Source organism: Emydura macquarii, unplaced genomic scaffold (assembly GCF_026122565.2).
Source record: "Emydura macquarii macquarii isolate MOO-44397 ecotype Brisbane River unplaced genomic scaffold, CSIRO-AGI_Emac_v2 contig_968, whole genome shotgun sequence".
Lineage (NCBI taxonomy): Eukaryota > Metazoa > Chordata > Testudines > Chelidae > Emydura > Emydura macquarii.
In genome coordinates, this window is record NW_027131105.1 from 3979993 (window position 1) to 3992723 (window position 12731).

Sequence of the window (12731 nt, forward strand, 5' to 3'; positions counted from 1 at the left end):
TACAAGGAGGAGGGAGAAAAATTGTTCTCTTTAACCTCTGATGATAGGAGAAGAAACAAGGGGCTTAAATTGCAGCAAGGGCAGTTTAGGTTGGACATTAGGAAAAACTTCCGGTCAGGGTAGTTAAGCACTGGAATAAACTGCCCAGGGAGGTTGTGGAAGCTCCAACATTGGAGATTTTTAAGAGCAGGTTATACAAACACCTGTCAGGGATGGTCTATAATGCTTGGTCCTGCCTTAAGGGCAAGGCACTGGACTAGATGACCCCATGAGGGCCCTTCCAGTTCTGATTCACTCCTACTAAAGATCTGGTCCATCAAATCTTACCTTCCCTCAGAGAAGCAGGGGCGGGGGCTGTCTCTCAGCCCTGAGCTGAAGGATCAGAGTGTTTGAAAGAGTTCTTCCCCCAAGCATTGGTCAGTAGTGTGATTTAAATAAGAATCAGGAAAAGCAAACAAAAACCAAAGAGGCCTGATTCCCTGCTGGTTTCTTCTAATTTTAGACAGATGCGACTGCACTGATTTTGTACAATGGGGGTGGAGAGAGGAGGGGAGAATGGTCCATGGCTGCTCTGTCACCCTTTGAGCTGGGCATCAGAGCTGGCTGAGCGGTCAGAGAGGAGTACGCCTGATCCTGGGAAGTGAGCAGCTGTTGGCACTGTCCCACCGGGCTGCGCAGCTCTGCCCATCACAGGGCAAGGCTAAAATGCCATGACTGAGCATTAATCAAAGTTGTATGCATGTCAGAAAAGCAGCAAACCAATATTACGCTGATCTCTAGACAAATACGTACCAACGTAGTTCTCAACATCACTGACATAGAATGTAGGGGCAGGTACTGCTAAGCCCAAGCCATCCTTCTTCGGAACCAGGATGGGCTCTGTGAATCCATTTTCATCCATGTACTCAGTTGTTAGCTGGCTTCCAGTCACTTTGACTACCACGTCTTCAGCACTAGAAACACAATTAATTTTCACAGTTACCATGCTGAGATATTTCACACCCAAATTCAGCATCTTTTTTATTTCTTTACTGAAAAGATAACCACACAATTTATATAAGTTGCTGTCAGCAATAAGGTGCCACTAATAATTGATCCCTTGTGCCTCTTGCTTTGTTTATTCGGGTGGCTTGATATTTTTGAAGCAATCCAAACCAATGTATTTGGCTTCTACGTCTACTGGCGAAATGCAGGGATTTTCAAAGGAGCATATGGTAGGTAGGTGCCTAAATCCCATTCAAACTCAATGGGAACTGAACACCTAACACCCTTAGGCACCTTTAGTAGTGTAATGTGAATTTAATAGACCTATTCTTTCAGTTCCAGGGGAGAGTATAATTCTGCCCAGTAATAGTAGTCAGAGTTATTCACTGGTCACAAAAGACAGGAGTTTTGCATGTTTCTTCTAAAATTATTATTTCTTTTCTTATTAAGGGCATGATCTTAAGAGTTCCCAAGGACTCAAAAAATCCCAGGCTTGAATGAGAGCTGTATGTGCACAGGGTCTCTGAGAATCAGGCCATACATGGAAACTGAAGAAGAGGAGCCCAAAGCAGGAATAGTAATAAACCTTGAAGTCTTTGGAAATTAATTCACAACAGCTAGAAATTGGAAGCCTGGATCTCCACTCCTAGCACCTTGTGTAGTCATTACACCTTTTCAAGCAGGGTGTTAAATGCTGCCATTCTGATTGAATAGCATTTTACATCCACACTGAACAGATTTAAGTGACAATACAAAGTGCAAGGTAGTGGAGAATCAGGTCTCTTTGTGACTAGATAACTAACTGCATTCCACTGAACTCTGTTCAGGTTCACATTTGATTGCAACACTCCAATTCTATGCAAAACAGATGCATAAGACTGAAATCATAAAACAATTTATTGCAAAATATGTGAAGCATGCTAAAATCTCCTGGAATAAATTCATGTGCTCAAACTGCTGGAAGCAACAAAAGTCACACTTTATGTTAATGAGCCAGTTTCAATGGGTGTGAAAAACAGTCCATTATCAGTGATCAATGCAGACACCACTACAGTGTTAAATATTCTAATTTAAAGAAATCGACATTTAAAATGTTAGAACATAAGAACGGCCATACTGGGTCAGACTAATAGTCCATCTAGCCTAGCATCCTCTCTTCCTACAGTGGCCAATGGCAGGTGCACAATGTTATATAACCTTAAATAAATTATTCACTTAAACTCTTTAAAAATTCATAGTCAAACACTAAGAAGGTCTTACATAAATTAATAAAAACTGATACAATATTGTAGTTTTACCAAAGTTAGATAAACCTAACTCAAAAGCTTCAGAAATCCAACCTCTGGAAGCTTCTCACAACTAAAATATTTTAACAAATATATTCAAAGGTATGATCGCTGTGAAAATGATTAAACATTCTATGACTACAAGTCCCCATATAGTAACAGTCCTCCTGCAAAGGTATCTAACAAACGTTATTTTCTCCTCTGAGTCTACCTAGATAAATGGGGAAATTAGTTATTTGGCCAAGTATGAAGATTATTTTTAATGGTACACTACTACAGATAGCAAGAGATCTATTCCCCACACATCCAGTGGACATACAGGCAGCAACGGCCATAACACAAATGGGAGATTCACACTTGCACTGAGGGGGGGGATAACAGACCCTTGACTACAACTGCAGAAACACTTGAGACTAATGCTTGACTGCCCTCTTCTGTGTTAGTTCTGAACTACAGCTAACTGTGTTAGTAACAGCTGATGTTTTCACATGGTAACCCTCAGACTCCAGGACTAGCTTTTCAGTGTGTTAGTGCATGAGATACAACGACTGCATAGTCCTGCATGGAGTTCTATGCTGAAAGGTGTGTTTGTTTTGAATACAGGCAAGTGGTTGGGAAAGCACCCTTCTTTATCGCTCTAATCAGGATACTCGTAATGAGGTGCCGAAGTGCAAATGATGCAGCTGTCTGAATACCAGGATCTGGGGGCTTTTTGTGTGTGGGTGGGTGGATTTTGAGATCAGGCTCAATTGAAGATCACTTAGCACCAGTTTGAAGCAGGAGCCAGGGCACTCAATGTCAGATGGGTGCGTTTCTGAATGAAGTTCTGGAATTCTTCACTTTCCCCAGGATTCATGAATCAGATTGAAAGCCTCACACTGGAGAATGTGAGAAGTTCACTGATGCATTCTTTAGCCAGATGGCCATGCCAGTTCTCCTCAGGAGTGGATGCTTGGAGGGAAAAAGAGACTAGATACAAATAGGAAAAAGATGAAGCAAGTGGAAACCATTCTAAGGGGCTAGGCTGTTTCTGGAGCCTTCTAGCCAGTTCCAAGTACTGAGTAAATTGGTGGAAGATGATGAAGAGGTAAGATAAATGATTCCTATTGGGAATAGCACAGGAGGAAGAGAGATTTAGTACACAGAGAGGCAGTGGCGCTGGAAGAAGATTTTTACAGAAAAAGACACACATAAAAGCCTGCGTTCTGAAGATACCAGATCCATATGGTTCATGTTCATGTAGCAGATCTTACTTCCTTGGTATATACAGTTTACGCCAGGGCTAGAAAGGACAGGGCTCTTCATGGACGTGGGTGCTGTTAATGTGCAAAGAGTCAGCCTTGAGATTCTGATCAATTTAAGGATGAAAACAGTAAGCCAAGGAGCAGATGCTCAGAGATGGCCTTCTGAGAAACTAAGTGCTTGCCACATGCTATTAGTCCTAGATGGATATCTGGCATCCCAGTGGAGGGTGTTACGCTTTAAGGAACAAGGATATCTCTTGAGGTGAAAGATAATTAGCTAAAGATGAGCTTCACCTAAACTTTATGCAACCCATGGGCTTGGAGAGGAACTATTTAACTAGGAACAAGGAGCAAAGGGGTGGAGCCATTAAATTACAGGACAGTGTTAAACAGAATGAGCCAAATTCATCTGTCACTGGTGTAAGCAAGTGCAGGTCCCATAAAAAGTTCTAAGATAAATTCACTGGTGATGTAAATTACACCATATTTGTAAATGGGACATAAAAGGAGTGTAAGAGATATAAGTAGTGCAACTTGCACCAATCTAGGAATGGAAAATGAGGGTAATCTACATGTTAAAGAGGTGGAATTGGGAGAGATGTAGCAGGAATAGTAACTAACAGAAAACTGCCAGATAAAATATGGGTTGGATGCTTTATATTCTTCTTCTTTTAAATCCTCCTGTCACTTTTCTGCTATACCATGCTCTGCCACTCAGCATATAAATTACATTCAGTTTATTCATCCAATGAATGACAGATTGGTTCAAATTACATTGGTTTATCACTTAAACCCTTACACTCACTTCACAGATCAGGGACACCCCACACATAACTCATACATCTGTTTAAGTCACCAATGAATTTGCTCCCGTAAGAGCCCACAGAATTACAGATGCCGGCAAAAGGAGCTCAATATCCACTAGAGCAGTTGGCAGCTGTTATTCAGAAACAGAGACCTTGTCAGCTAGGTTGAGACACCTGAAAATTGTGGGATTTACATTTTTCCATTTTGAGGCTACTTTGGTATTAACAATGTGGGAGCTGAATTACGCAGTCAGCCATGATAAGCCAGTCCTGACACATTTTACAGAGCCCTGGAGGAATAATCTCTTGCCCCTCTCCTCCCTAAATGCCCCACTGAGTACCAAAATATGGCTCCAAACATCTCAAACTCATCACTTACCTCTCCCTGCCACCAGCCCTGACTCCACTGTCAAACTCTAGAGTGGCTTTGCCCAGATACCCAACCTCACTGCCTGACGTGCCATTTTGATGTATATTTTGGGACTAAGGGGCTGATTTTAAATGTAATTTTTAAAGTGTTTTATTTGTTTTGTTTTACTTGTCCTCATGTATTGAATTTAAGGCCCTTGGGAGATACCCATTAGTTGTTTGAGGGGGAAAAAGAAACAGGTGAAGACCCAAAATAAAAGTGTAAAATCAAGTTGACAAAGTTAACTCTCCTTATGCCTGGAACACAGGAAATGAAATGAGCACATTGTCACACGATGGAATTTGAGTTTTGTCCCCTTTTCTTTTTTTGGCTCTCCGCTCAGTTTCCTCTAATCTCAATTGGTCCTTGGATTCCTTGACTACAGGGTTTGTGGATTTAAGTGACACAATTTCACCTCAATTGTGTGCTATGAAGCAGGCAAGAGATTTCAACTTAAAAATCAAAAAGCCCTTTTGTGGGTTTGTCAGATATTGAGAGCTATCTGAGTGTGCGTTTTGGTCTGGGAATGTCTGCAGGTTTCAATTGCACCAATCATTTTCATTATTAAATCAGTCTTAAAAAAGCAAAGGCCCCAAACGGTTTTTGTTTTACTAATACCACAACTATAGATGGCAGAGGGATAAATCCCGTGATGAACTGTTTGCAAACTCCTCCTTTGAACCTCTGCTTCAGCACTGGGGATTCTCTTTTGTGCAAGTTCCATCTTAAGCTGAAAATGGTCAAAACCTCTGAAAACAAACTGAGGGTCAAATTTACAAAAGCTGGAGAATGACTCAGAGCCAAGAAAGATGCAAATGTAAGATCTACAACTACATGCAAACCTCCCTGATTTGGGAGCACATGTGTGGATGCACATGGACTGTGTGAAAGTCAGACTCCTGATTCAAATAAATCACTGCCCGATCCGTCAAGGTGTTGATCACCTCCTTTTAAGGTGCCAAGTGCCTTCACCTCCCACTCCCTCTGGAGTGACTAGCAGTTCAAGAGATCCAGCAAAGACCCCATGAAAAAGTTTGAGAAGGAATCTGTCAATCTGCTCCAGTTTAGCAGTTTAAATGTGATTGCTTGATATTATTAATCTGTCAAATATTCTATTTTATTTCACCTAGTAATTGCAAGAACCACTTGGTGAAATTCTCTGGCCTGTGTTATGCAGGAGGTCAGACTAGATTAGGACCCCCGCAGAGCGGGTTTTACAGGTGTTAGCAGGGAACTGGACCCAACTAACTAGGTCTTTACGTGGCATACATTCACATGGGGAATCTCTTTCATTCACTCCTCTCCCTATGCTATATATAAACCAAGTACTTTTTTTTTTAGCAAAGAAAACTATATTCACCACAGTTCCTCCTCAGTTTGAGCACAAATTATAACTGGCCGTGTGTGTCACAGCAATAGCACATTTACTTACAAAGCTGAGTAACCTACCTTGGAAAAGTTCGACTTCGAAGTTCCTTTATAAAGACTTGACTCCCATTCTGTACGGGTTTGACCTCTGTTGACTGCCCGGTATCGTGTTTATGCCAATTTCTTTTCTTTTTCACTGAAAGAGAGTGAATTGGACAGCACCAGATGCTAAGTAGGGATCATTATTAAGACATTCTGTGAAAGAAAGATCTTAGCAGGACTTTCTATGCAAACCGAGAAAAGAGAAGCCCACTTGTGTTCTGATTCACCATTAGACAATTACACTGTAGCCCAAAGATCTGCTACATACTGAACCATTTTTGTTTGTAACATAAGGGTAACCAGACGGATAATGACTGAGCTCTATGGCTATCACAAGCATTAAGCAAATGCAGGCTCTGGATAACATTTTGTACTTGCCAGACCACACACTTCATTTTTATTGTAAGCCTCCCAAAAATCTTCTCTTCTGCTCTCTCAATTTGCAGCATAGATCATTATGAACATGCTCTCTATTCGCCGCACCTCTCTAAGGGCCTGATCCAAAGTCAGTGGCAGTCTTTTCATTGAGTTCAAAGGGCTTTGAATCAGGCCCTAAATACAAAATGCAGAGTTCTGGCAAGAAAGTCTACTATCCATGTTCAGTGTAAAAAGACGCACCTTCACATCCAGTCAAATTTTTGGCGCCCCTTTTATTACCATGCTTTGAAAGGCAGGCCAGACTCACACAACATTGATGGGACAGAGCTGACTGCCTCTGGTTCATGAGCTCAGTGAATGACAGACGTTTAGGCAAGCTGGTCAGGAAAAGGGGGTCAGCTGAAATATGCACAGTCAAATCAAGTCAAATGTCAACTTGGTTCTGATTTTTCTTTTCAACAGCCACTTAACACTCGCCAAGAAGAACTGTTCCAGTTTTTAACTGTAATCAGCATTAAATCTCTCAGCTGCTACTTCTTTTAGACTCACGTCGGGTGTTTATTGCATAGGAATTACTGACATCGGAAATGCAGTCTCCCATCATTTTAAACTTTCTGCCCTCGGAATTTTCATGTGTCCCTTGGTTCATACTGTACCTAAAGGTGGGCAAGCTGGTTAGGCTAAAACATGAAACTTGAGACTTCACAAAACCTCTAAGCAAACCCACACTTTTCTTATGTTCAGAACAGTTTTGTGGAAGAAAGCCATGCACCACTATCACCATGACTGGACATGTGCTCTTCCACTGCTCTCCTACCTCCACACACGCAGGCTTTGACTGTCAAAGGAGCTGAGGAGATGGGAGGCCCAAACTACAACATTCGGAGACTTGGAAAAGTCACTTCTGTGTGCTGGCCAGGACTTTGGAACAACTAAAGTAGAGACATCTACCAAAGAATCCATCCCAGGTTTTGTACAACACACACTGGTTTTATTAGTTCCATGCTGCTCTCAAGCCTAGCTGAATATAGTCATTAAAGCTGCTAGTTCTTTATCTTAATGACTCGCAGGCTTAGTGTATTAGTTCAATACTTCTAGTAACATAGGAATCAACCCCAACATGAACACCACTTTCCCTTCCCATGAACCCCACCCTTCTCCCCACATCCTGATTCTGTTTCGTATCAACTGGCCCAATTAAACAGGTGTGTCACTAAAGGGAGTATATCATAACCCTTCTTTTATTTTTCCTCAAAACTGCATAAATTTATAGAAAAAGTAATGAAACAGTAGATTATAACACACACTGCAACTCTTTTCAATCAGCGCACACTGAAATAACATTGCAACTGATGGGGATATTTTCACAACAGGCAAGTAACTCCTATTGAAAATCTATAGATGCCTAATTCCCATTTGAAATCTCTTTGAAAATCTCTCTCTTACATGCTACGTCATGTAGTGCAGCATTCTATCAGGAATTATGCAACCAATATCAGCCAATTTCTTTACTACATGTTTGTAGAATGCGTACCACCATGAGGGATATTTGATTGGAACCTCTGGGAACAATTGCAGCAGAAATGTAATACATAATTTAAAATAAACTACTACTACAGCTGGCCAAAAAAATGCAGGGTTGTGGGGGTTTTTTGGCAAAGAATGCAGACTTTTTTTTGCAAAATTTGCCCATCTAAATTTTGAATTTTCAAAAAATTTCCATAACTACAAAAGTTGGTTGGAAAAAAGATTTTTTGGAGAAAACTTTGTGCAAAAAAATTGTCATCAAGATATCAGATTTTTCAACCAACTCTAATAACTATATTTTCCCACTTCTATCTCTAGCTGAATTCACACCATGGCTTTGGATGTATACTTAAACGTACATAAATATATTTAGAACAAAAGGACATCTCTAAGCTCGTTGTTTGTTATCTATTGAGTCATATGATTTCAAACATTTGAGCCTAATTACCCTTTTATTATATCAATGTAACTTCACTGATTTCAGTGGAATTTCTCCTGATTTTTAAGGGTGTCAGGGAAACCAGGACAAATGTTTTCCACTGTGTTATGAAAATGAACCAAGTTTGTTTAAATAGAGCACTTACATTTAAATAACATCAGAAATATATTTGTGGACATGTACATTATTTCTCCCAAACAGAAGTGTTTACAAATTTCATTAAATCAAAATGACTTTAAATGTCAGAAATGGAGATTACTTACTGTAACTGAAGGTTCTTTGAGAAGTGTGGTCCCTATCTGGATTCCAAACATGGGTGCATATGCATGCCATGCGCCAGAGATGGAACTGTTCATCAACCCGCGTGCGCATTGGCAGATGGTGCGTCCGAGGTCTTATGAGGCTGTGCAGGTTGACACCTCTCCAGGTCCTTCTAACCGACAGGCACAGAGCCCGTAGCAGAGGGGATGGGGGACGGGACTGGAATCCAGATAGGGACCACACATCTCAAAGAACCTTCAGTTACAGTAAGTAACCTCCATTTCTTCTTTGAGTGCTGGTCCCTATGCAGATTCCAAACATGGGTAGCATAGCAAGCAGTACTCAGCATGGAGGTGGGAGTGATGGCTCGCCAGAAGTGAGAGTCTGGGACTGAACTTGAGATGGAGTCGCAAGGACACCTTGTCCTTATGGAAGACCATGAAGGGCAGGTCAGTCATCATAGGTCAGCCATCATCATCACCCAGTTCATTAACCCGCTGAGCAAATGTGATTACCACCAAGAAGATTACCTTCATGGAGAAAAGGGTGAGGGAGCAACTAGCCAGTGGTTCGAAGGACGGCTTGGTGAGTGTCGAGAGGATGAGGTTCAGGTTCTGGAGGGTGGGGTGAGGGTTCAGACTGACGGGAACATGTGGAGATGACCACGGAGGAAACAAGTCAACGTAGGGTACCTAAAGATGGAAAACCCATCAACTGGTGGGAGGAAGTCACTAAGCGCTGCTAGGGGGACTCCGATGGAGGAGTAGGCAAGGCCTGACTGTTGAAGGTGGAGAAGTTAGTCAAGGATAGTGTGGACAGAGACTGGGTTGAGGGGGTGATGGGCTGTCCACACCATGAAGCATTTCTACTTCGCCTGATAACATGGTCTAGTGGATGGGCATAAATGAAAGGATGTCATGTACTGGTGTTAAGCACGTGTTGTCTACTCATGAGCCACATCCAAATACCAGGCCGTGAGGTAAAGCATTACAGTTTGGGGTGCTGGAGCCAGCCGTTTTGCTGTGTGAGGAAATATGGGAGAGGAGGAAGGTGAATTGGCAGGTAAACCGAGAGATGAAGGAGGTCAGTGAACCAGTACTGGCGAGGCCAGAAGGGAGTGATGCAGACAAGAACTGCACAGTCTCGTCGTATCTTGCGGATGATCTGTGGAAGGAGAGGTATAGGTGGGAGTGCGTACCAGAGTTTGGGTGACCAAGGGAGGAGAATGCACATCCCCCTGCAAGTCTTGTCCGAGAACACCCCTGAAGCAAAAGAGGGGGAGTTTATGGTTGTTAGGGGTCACAAAGAGGTCCCAACATGGTGTGCCTCATTAGCGAAAGATGAATCAGAAAGTGGGGTCATGGAGCTCCCACTCGTGGTTGTCGTGGAAGAAGTGACTGAGAGCATCCGCAAGGGTATTGTTGGTGCCCAGAACATGGACCACATGGAGCGTTATGTCATGCCTGAGGCACCAGTTCCACAGATGAATGGCTTCTGCACAAAGGATAGGAGACTGGGCCCCGCCCTGTTTGTTTATGTAGATGATGGCTTTCATGTTGTCCAAGAGATGTTGCACATGATTGGATCAAAGGAAGGGTAGGAACACCTGACACGTGAGGCGGACTGCACATAATTCCAGGATGCTGATGTGCATCCTGGCCTCTCTGGGGGACCATAGTTCTTGGGCAGTGTGACCCTCTAGATGAGCATGCCATCCTACAAGTGAAGCATCTGTTGTGAGGGAGGTACTGGGCATGGGAAGGTTGAAGGGGGTGCCGGCCATGACCCTGGCCGAGTCACACCACCAAACAAGGGAAGTTAAAACTGAGGGGGGGAGAAGTACCTATTTGTGGGTTGTAGACAATACACAGCCATAGTTGAAGACATTGCATGTTTAAGTGTGCATGCAGGGTGACGCAGGTGCAGACTGTCATATGACCTAGGAGGGAGAAGCACTGTTGGAGACGTGTGGGGATGGCAGAGGAGTTGTGCAATGAGGGAAGACAGGGCTGCGAAGAAATCCGTCAGCAGAAAGGCCCATGCTACAAGGGAGTTCAGTCAAGCTCCTATGAAAGTGAGTTTGTGGGTAGGTATGAGGGTTAACTTGTCCTCATTGACGCAGATCCCTAAGCTTGTGAAGAGGTTTTGTAGGGTACGGATGGTGGTCAGGAGGCATTCCTGGGACAACGCAACTAGGAGTCAGTTGTCTAGATATGGAAATGAGTGGCCGAGATGTCTCATACAGGATACCACTACCACAAAGACTTCCATGAAGCAGTGGCTATTCAAAATGGGAGAACTCAGAACTGATAACGTGAGTGGCCTACCGTGAAGCGAAGGAATTTGCGATGGGCAGGATGTATGACTACATGAAAACAGGAATCTTTTATAACGAGAAACACAAAGTAGGCTCTGGGGGAAAGACAAAGGAGAATCTGGGGAAGTGTAATCATGTGGAATATGAACTTGAGGATTAATTGGTTTAGAGCTCGCAGGTCTAAAATGGGGCGAAGACTGCCCCCTTTCTTCAGTATGAGGAAACAGAGGGGAGTAAAATCCACAGCCATGATGTTGATGTGGAACACGTTCTATTGCGCCCTTCCAGAGGAGATTGTTTGAATCCTCTCAGAGGAGAGTGTGTTATGATGGATCTCTCGTGGTACGGGGGGAGGATGCCGAGGAGGAAAGGAGAGAAACTATGAGATACACCTGGTGTACGATGTCTAACACCCAGCGATTGGTGGTAATCTTGCTCCAATTGTAAGCAAATTGGGCAAGATGGCCCCTGAAGATGACCAGAGAGACTACAGGAGATGGGGAAGGTGATTCATAGGTCTCAAGGGAGGAGTCAAAATGGATGCTTGGATTGGTGTTGAGGCAAGGACAAAAACAGATGAGGTAGTAGCAGCAGGGTATCGAGGCTGTTGCGAGCATTGATGGCGGTGTGGTTGATCCTGCTGGCGTGGAGGGTAAGGTTGGTAGGCAGGATGGGGAGGGTATCGGGGTCAGAAAGAGAACCGGTACTGGTGGCGGGTTGGGGCTGGTGTGTTAATGTCCAAGGACCGCAGAGTGGCGTGAGAGTCTTTAAGTGAGTGCAGACTCTTGTCAATTTTATCACTGAAAGGTTTTTGATTATCAAAGGGGAAGTCCTCCTGTGTGGTCCGTACCTCCTTCGGGAACCCCAACATCGGTAGCCATGAGTCTCTGAAGAGTACCACACCCAAGGCTAATGAGTGGGATGCTGTGTCTGCTGCATCCACCATGGCCTGGAGGGTGACTAACTACCAACTTGCCTTTCTCAACCAAAGATTGGAACTCAGACCGTTTGTCTTCCAGAAGAGAGGCCTGAAAGTCTGCCAGTTTGGTGCAGAAATTGTATTTCACCAGTATAGCCAGGTAGCTGGCTATGCGAAACTGGAGACCTTGCATCCTATTAGGCCAAATTTCTTGGATCCGGAGGGGTTGACAAAATGCTGTTGTCTAGCATTCTCTGTTGATGTCTGGACCACCAATGAATTGGGTGGTGGGTGTGTGAACAGAAATCTGTATCTTTTGCCGGGACAAACTATCTGTGTTCTGTTCTTTTAGGTGTTGGCACACAGGACTCAAGGGCATGCCAGATTGCTCCTGCTGGTTAGAGGAGTGCACTGTGTATGGGAAGAGTGGTGCATGAGGGTCCTGCTGGTTGCAGAATGTCAAGGAACTCGTTCTGGGGGTCCTGTATGTGCTCCGCTTGGAAATTAAGACCCTTGCCATGCATCAAAGCAAATCCTGGTATTGACCATGGTTGCCCAGGGGAGAAAGGAAGGGCGGAACGAATTCCTCATCTGGAGAGGAAGACGCTGCCGTGATCGGTGGTTCTATCAGTTCCGCAGTACCGATGGTGCCAACAGTGCAGTATCTCAGGGTTCCTTGTAAACCAAGGGA

At 43.6% G+C, this 12731-nt stretch overlaps 1 protein-coding gene across 2 annotated transcripts in view; it reads right to left on the bottom strand.

The window, feature by feature from the left end:
• Positions 1-12731, bottom strand: part of PHF2 (PHD finger protein 2) — a 140704-nt gene that overhangs the window by 53988 nt on the left and 73985 nt on the right. For both annotated transcript variants that reach the window (XM_067543821.1, XM_067543822.1), the window contains exons 3-4: positions 6179-6293; positions 793-953 (exon numbers count right to left, since the gene is read on the bottom strand). In XM_067543821.1, the coding sequence (XP_067399922.1) occupies positions 793-953; positions 6179-6293 (276 nt within the window). The remainder of the gene's footprint in view (positions 1-792; positions 954-6178; positions 6294-12731) is intronic.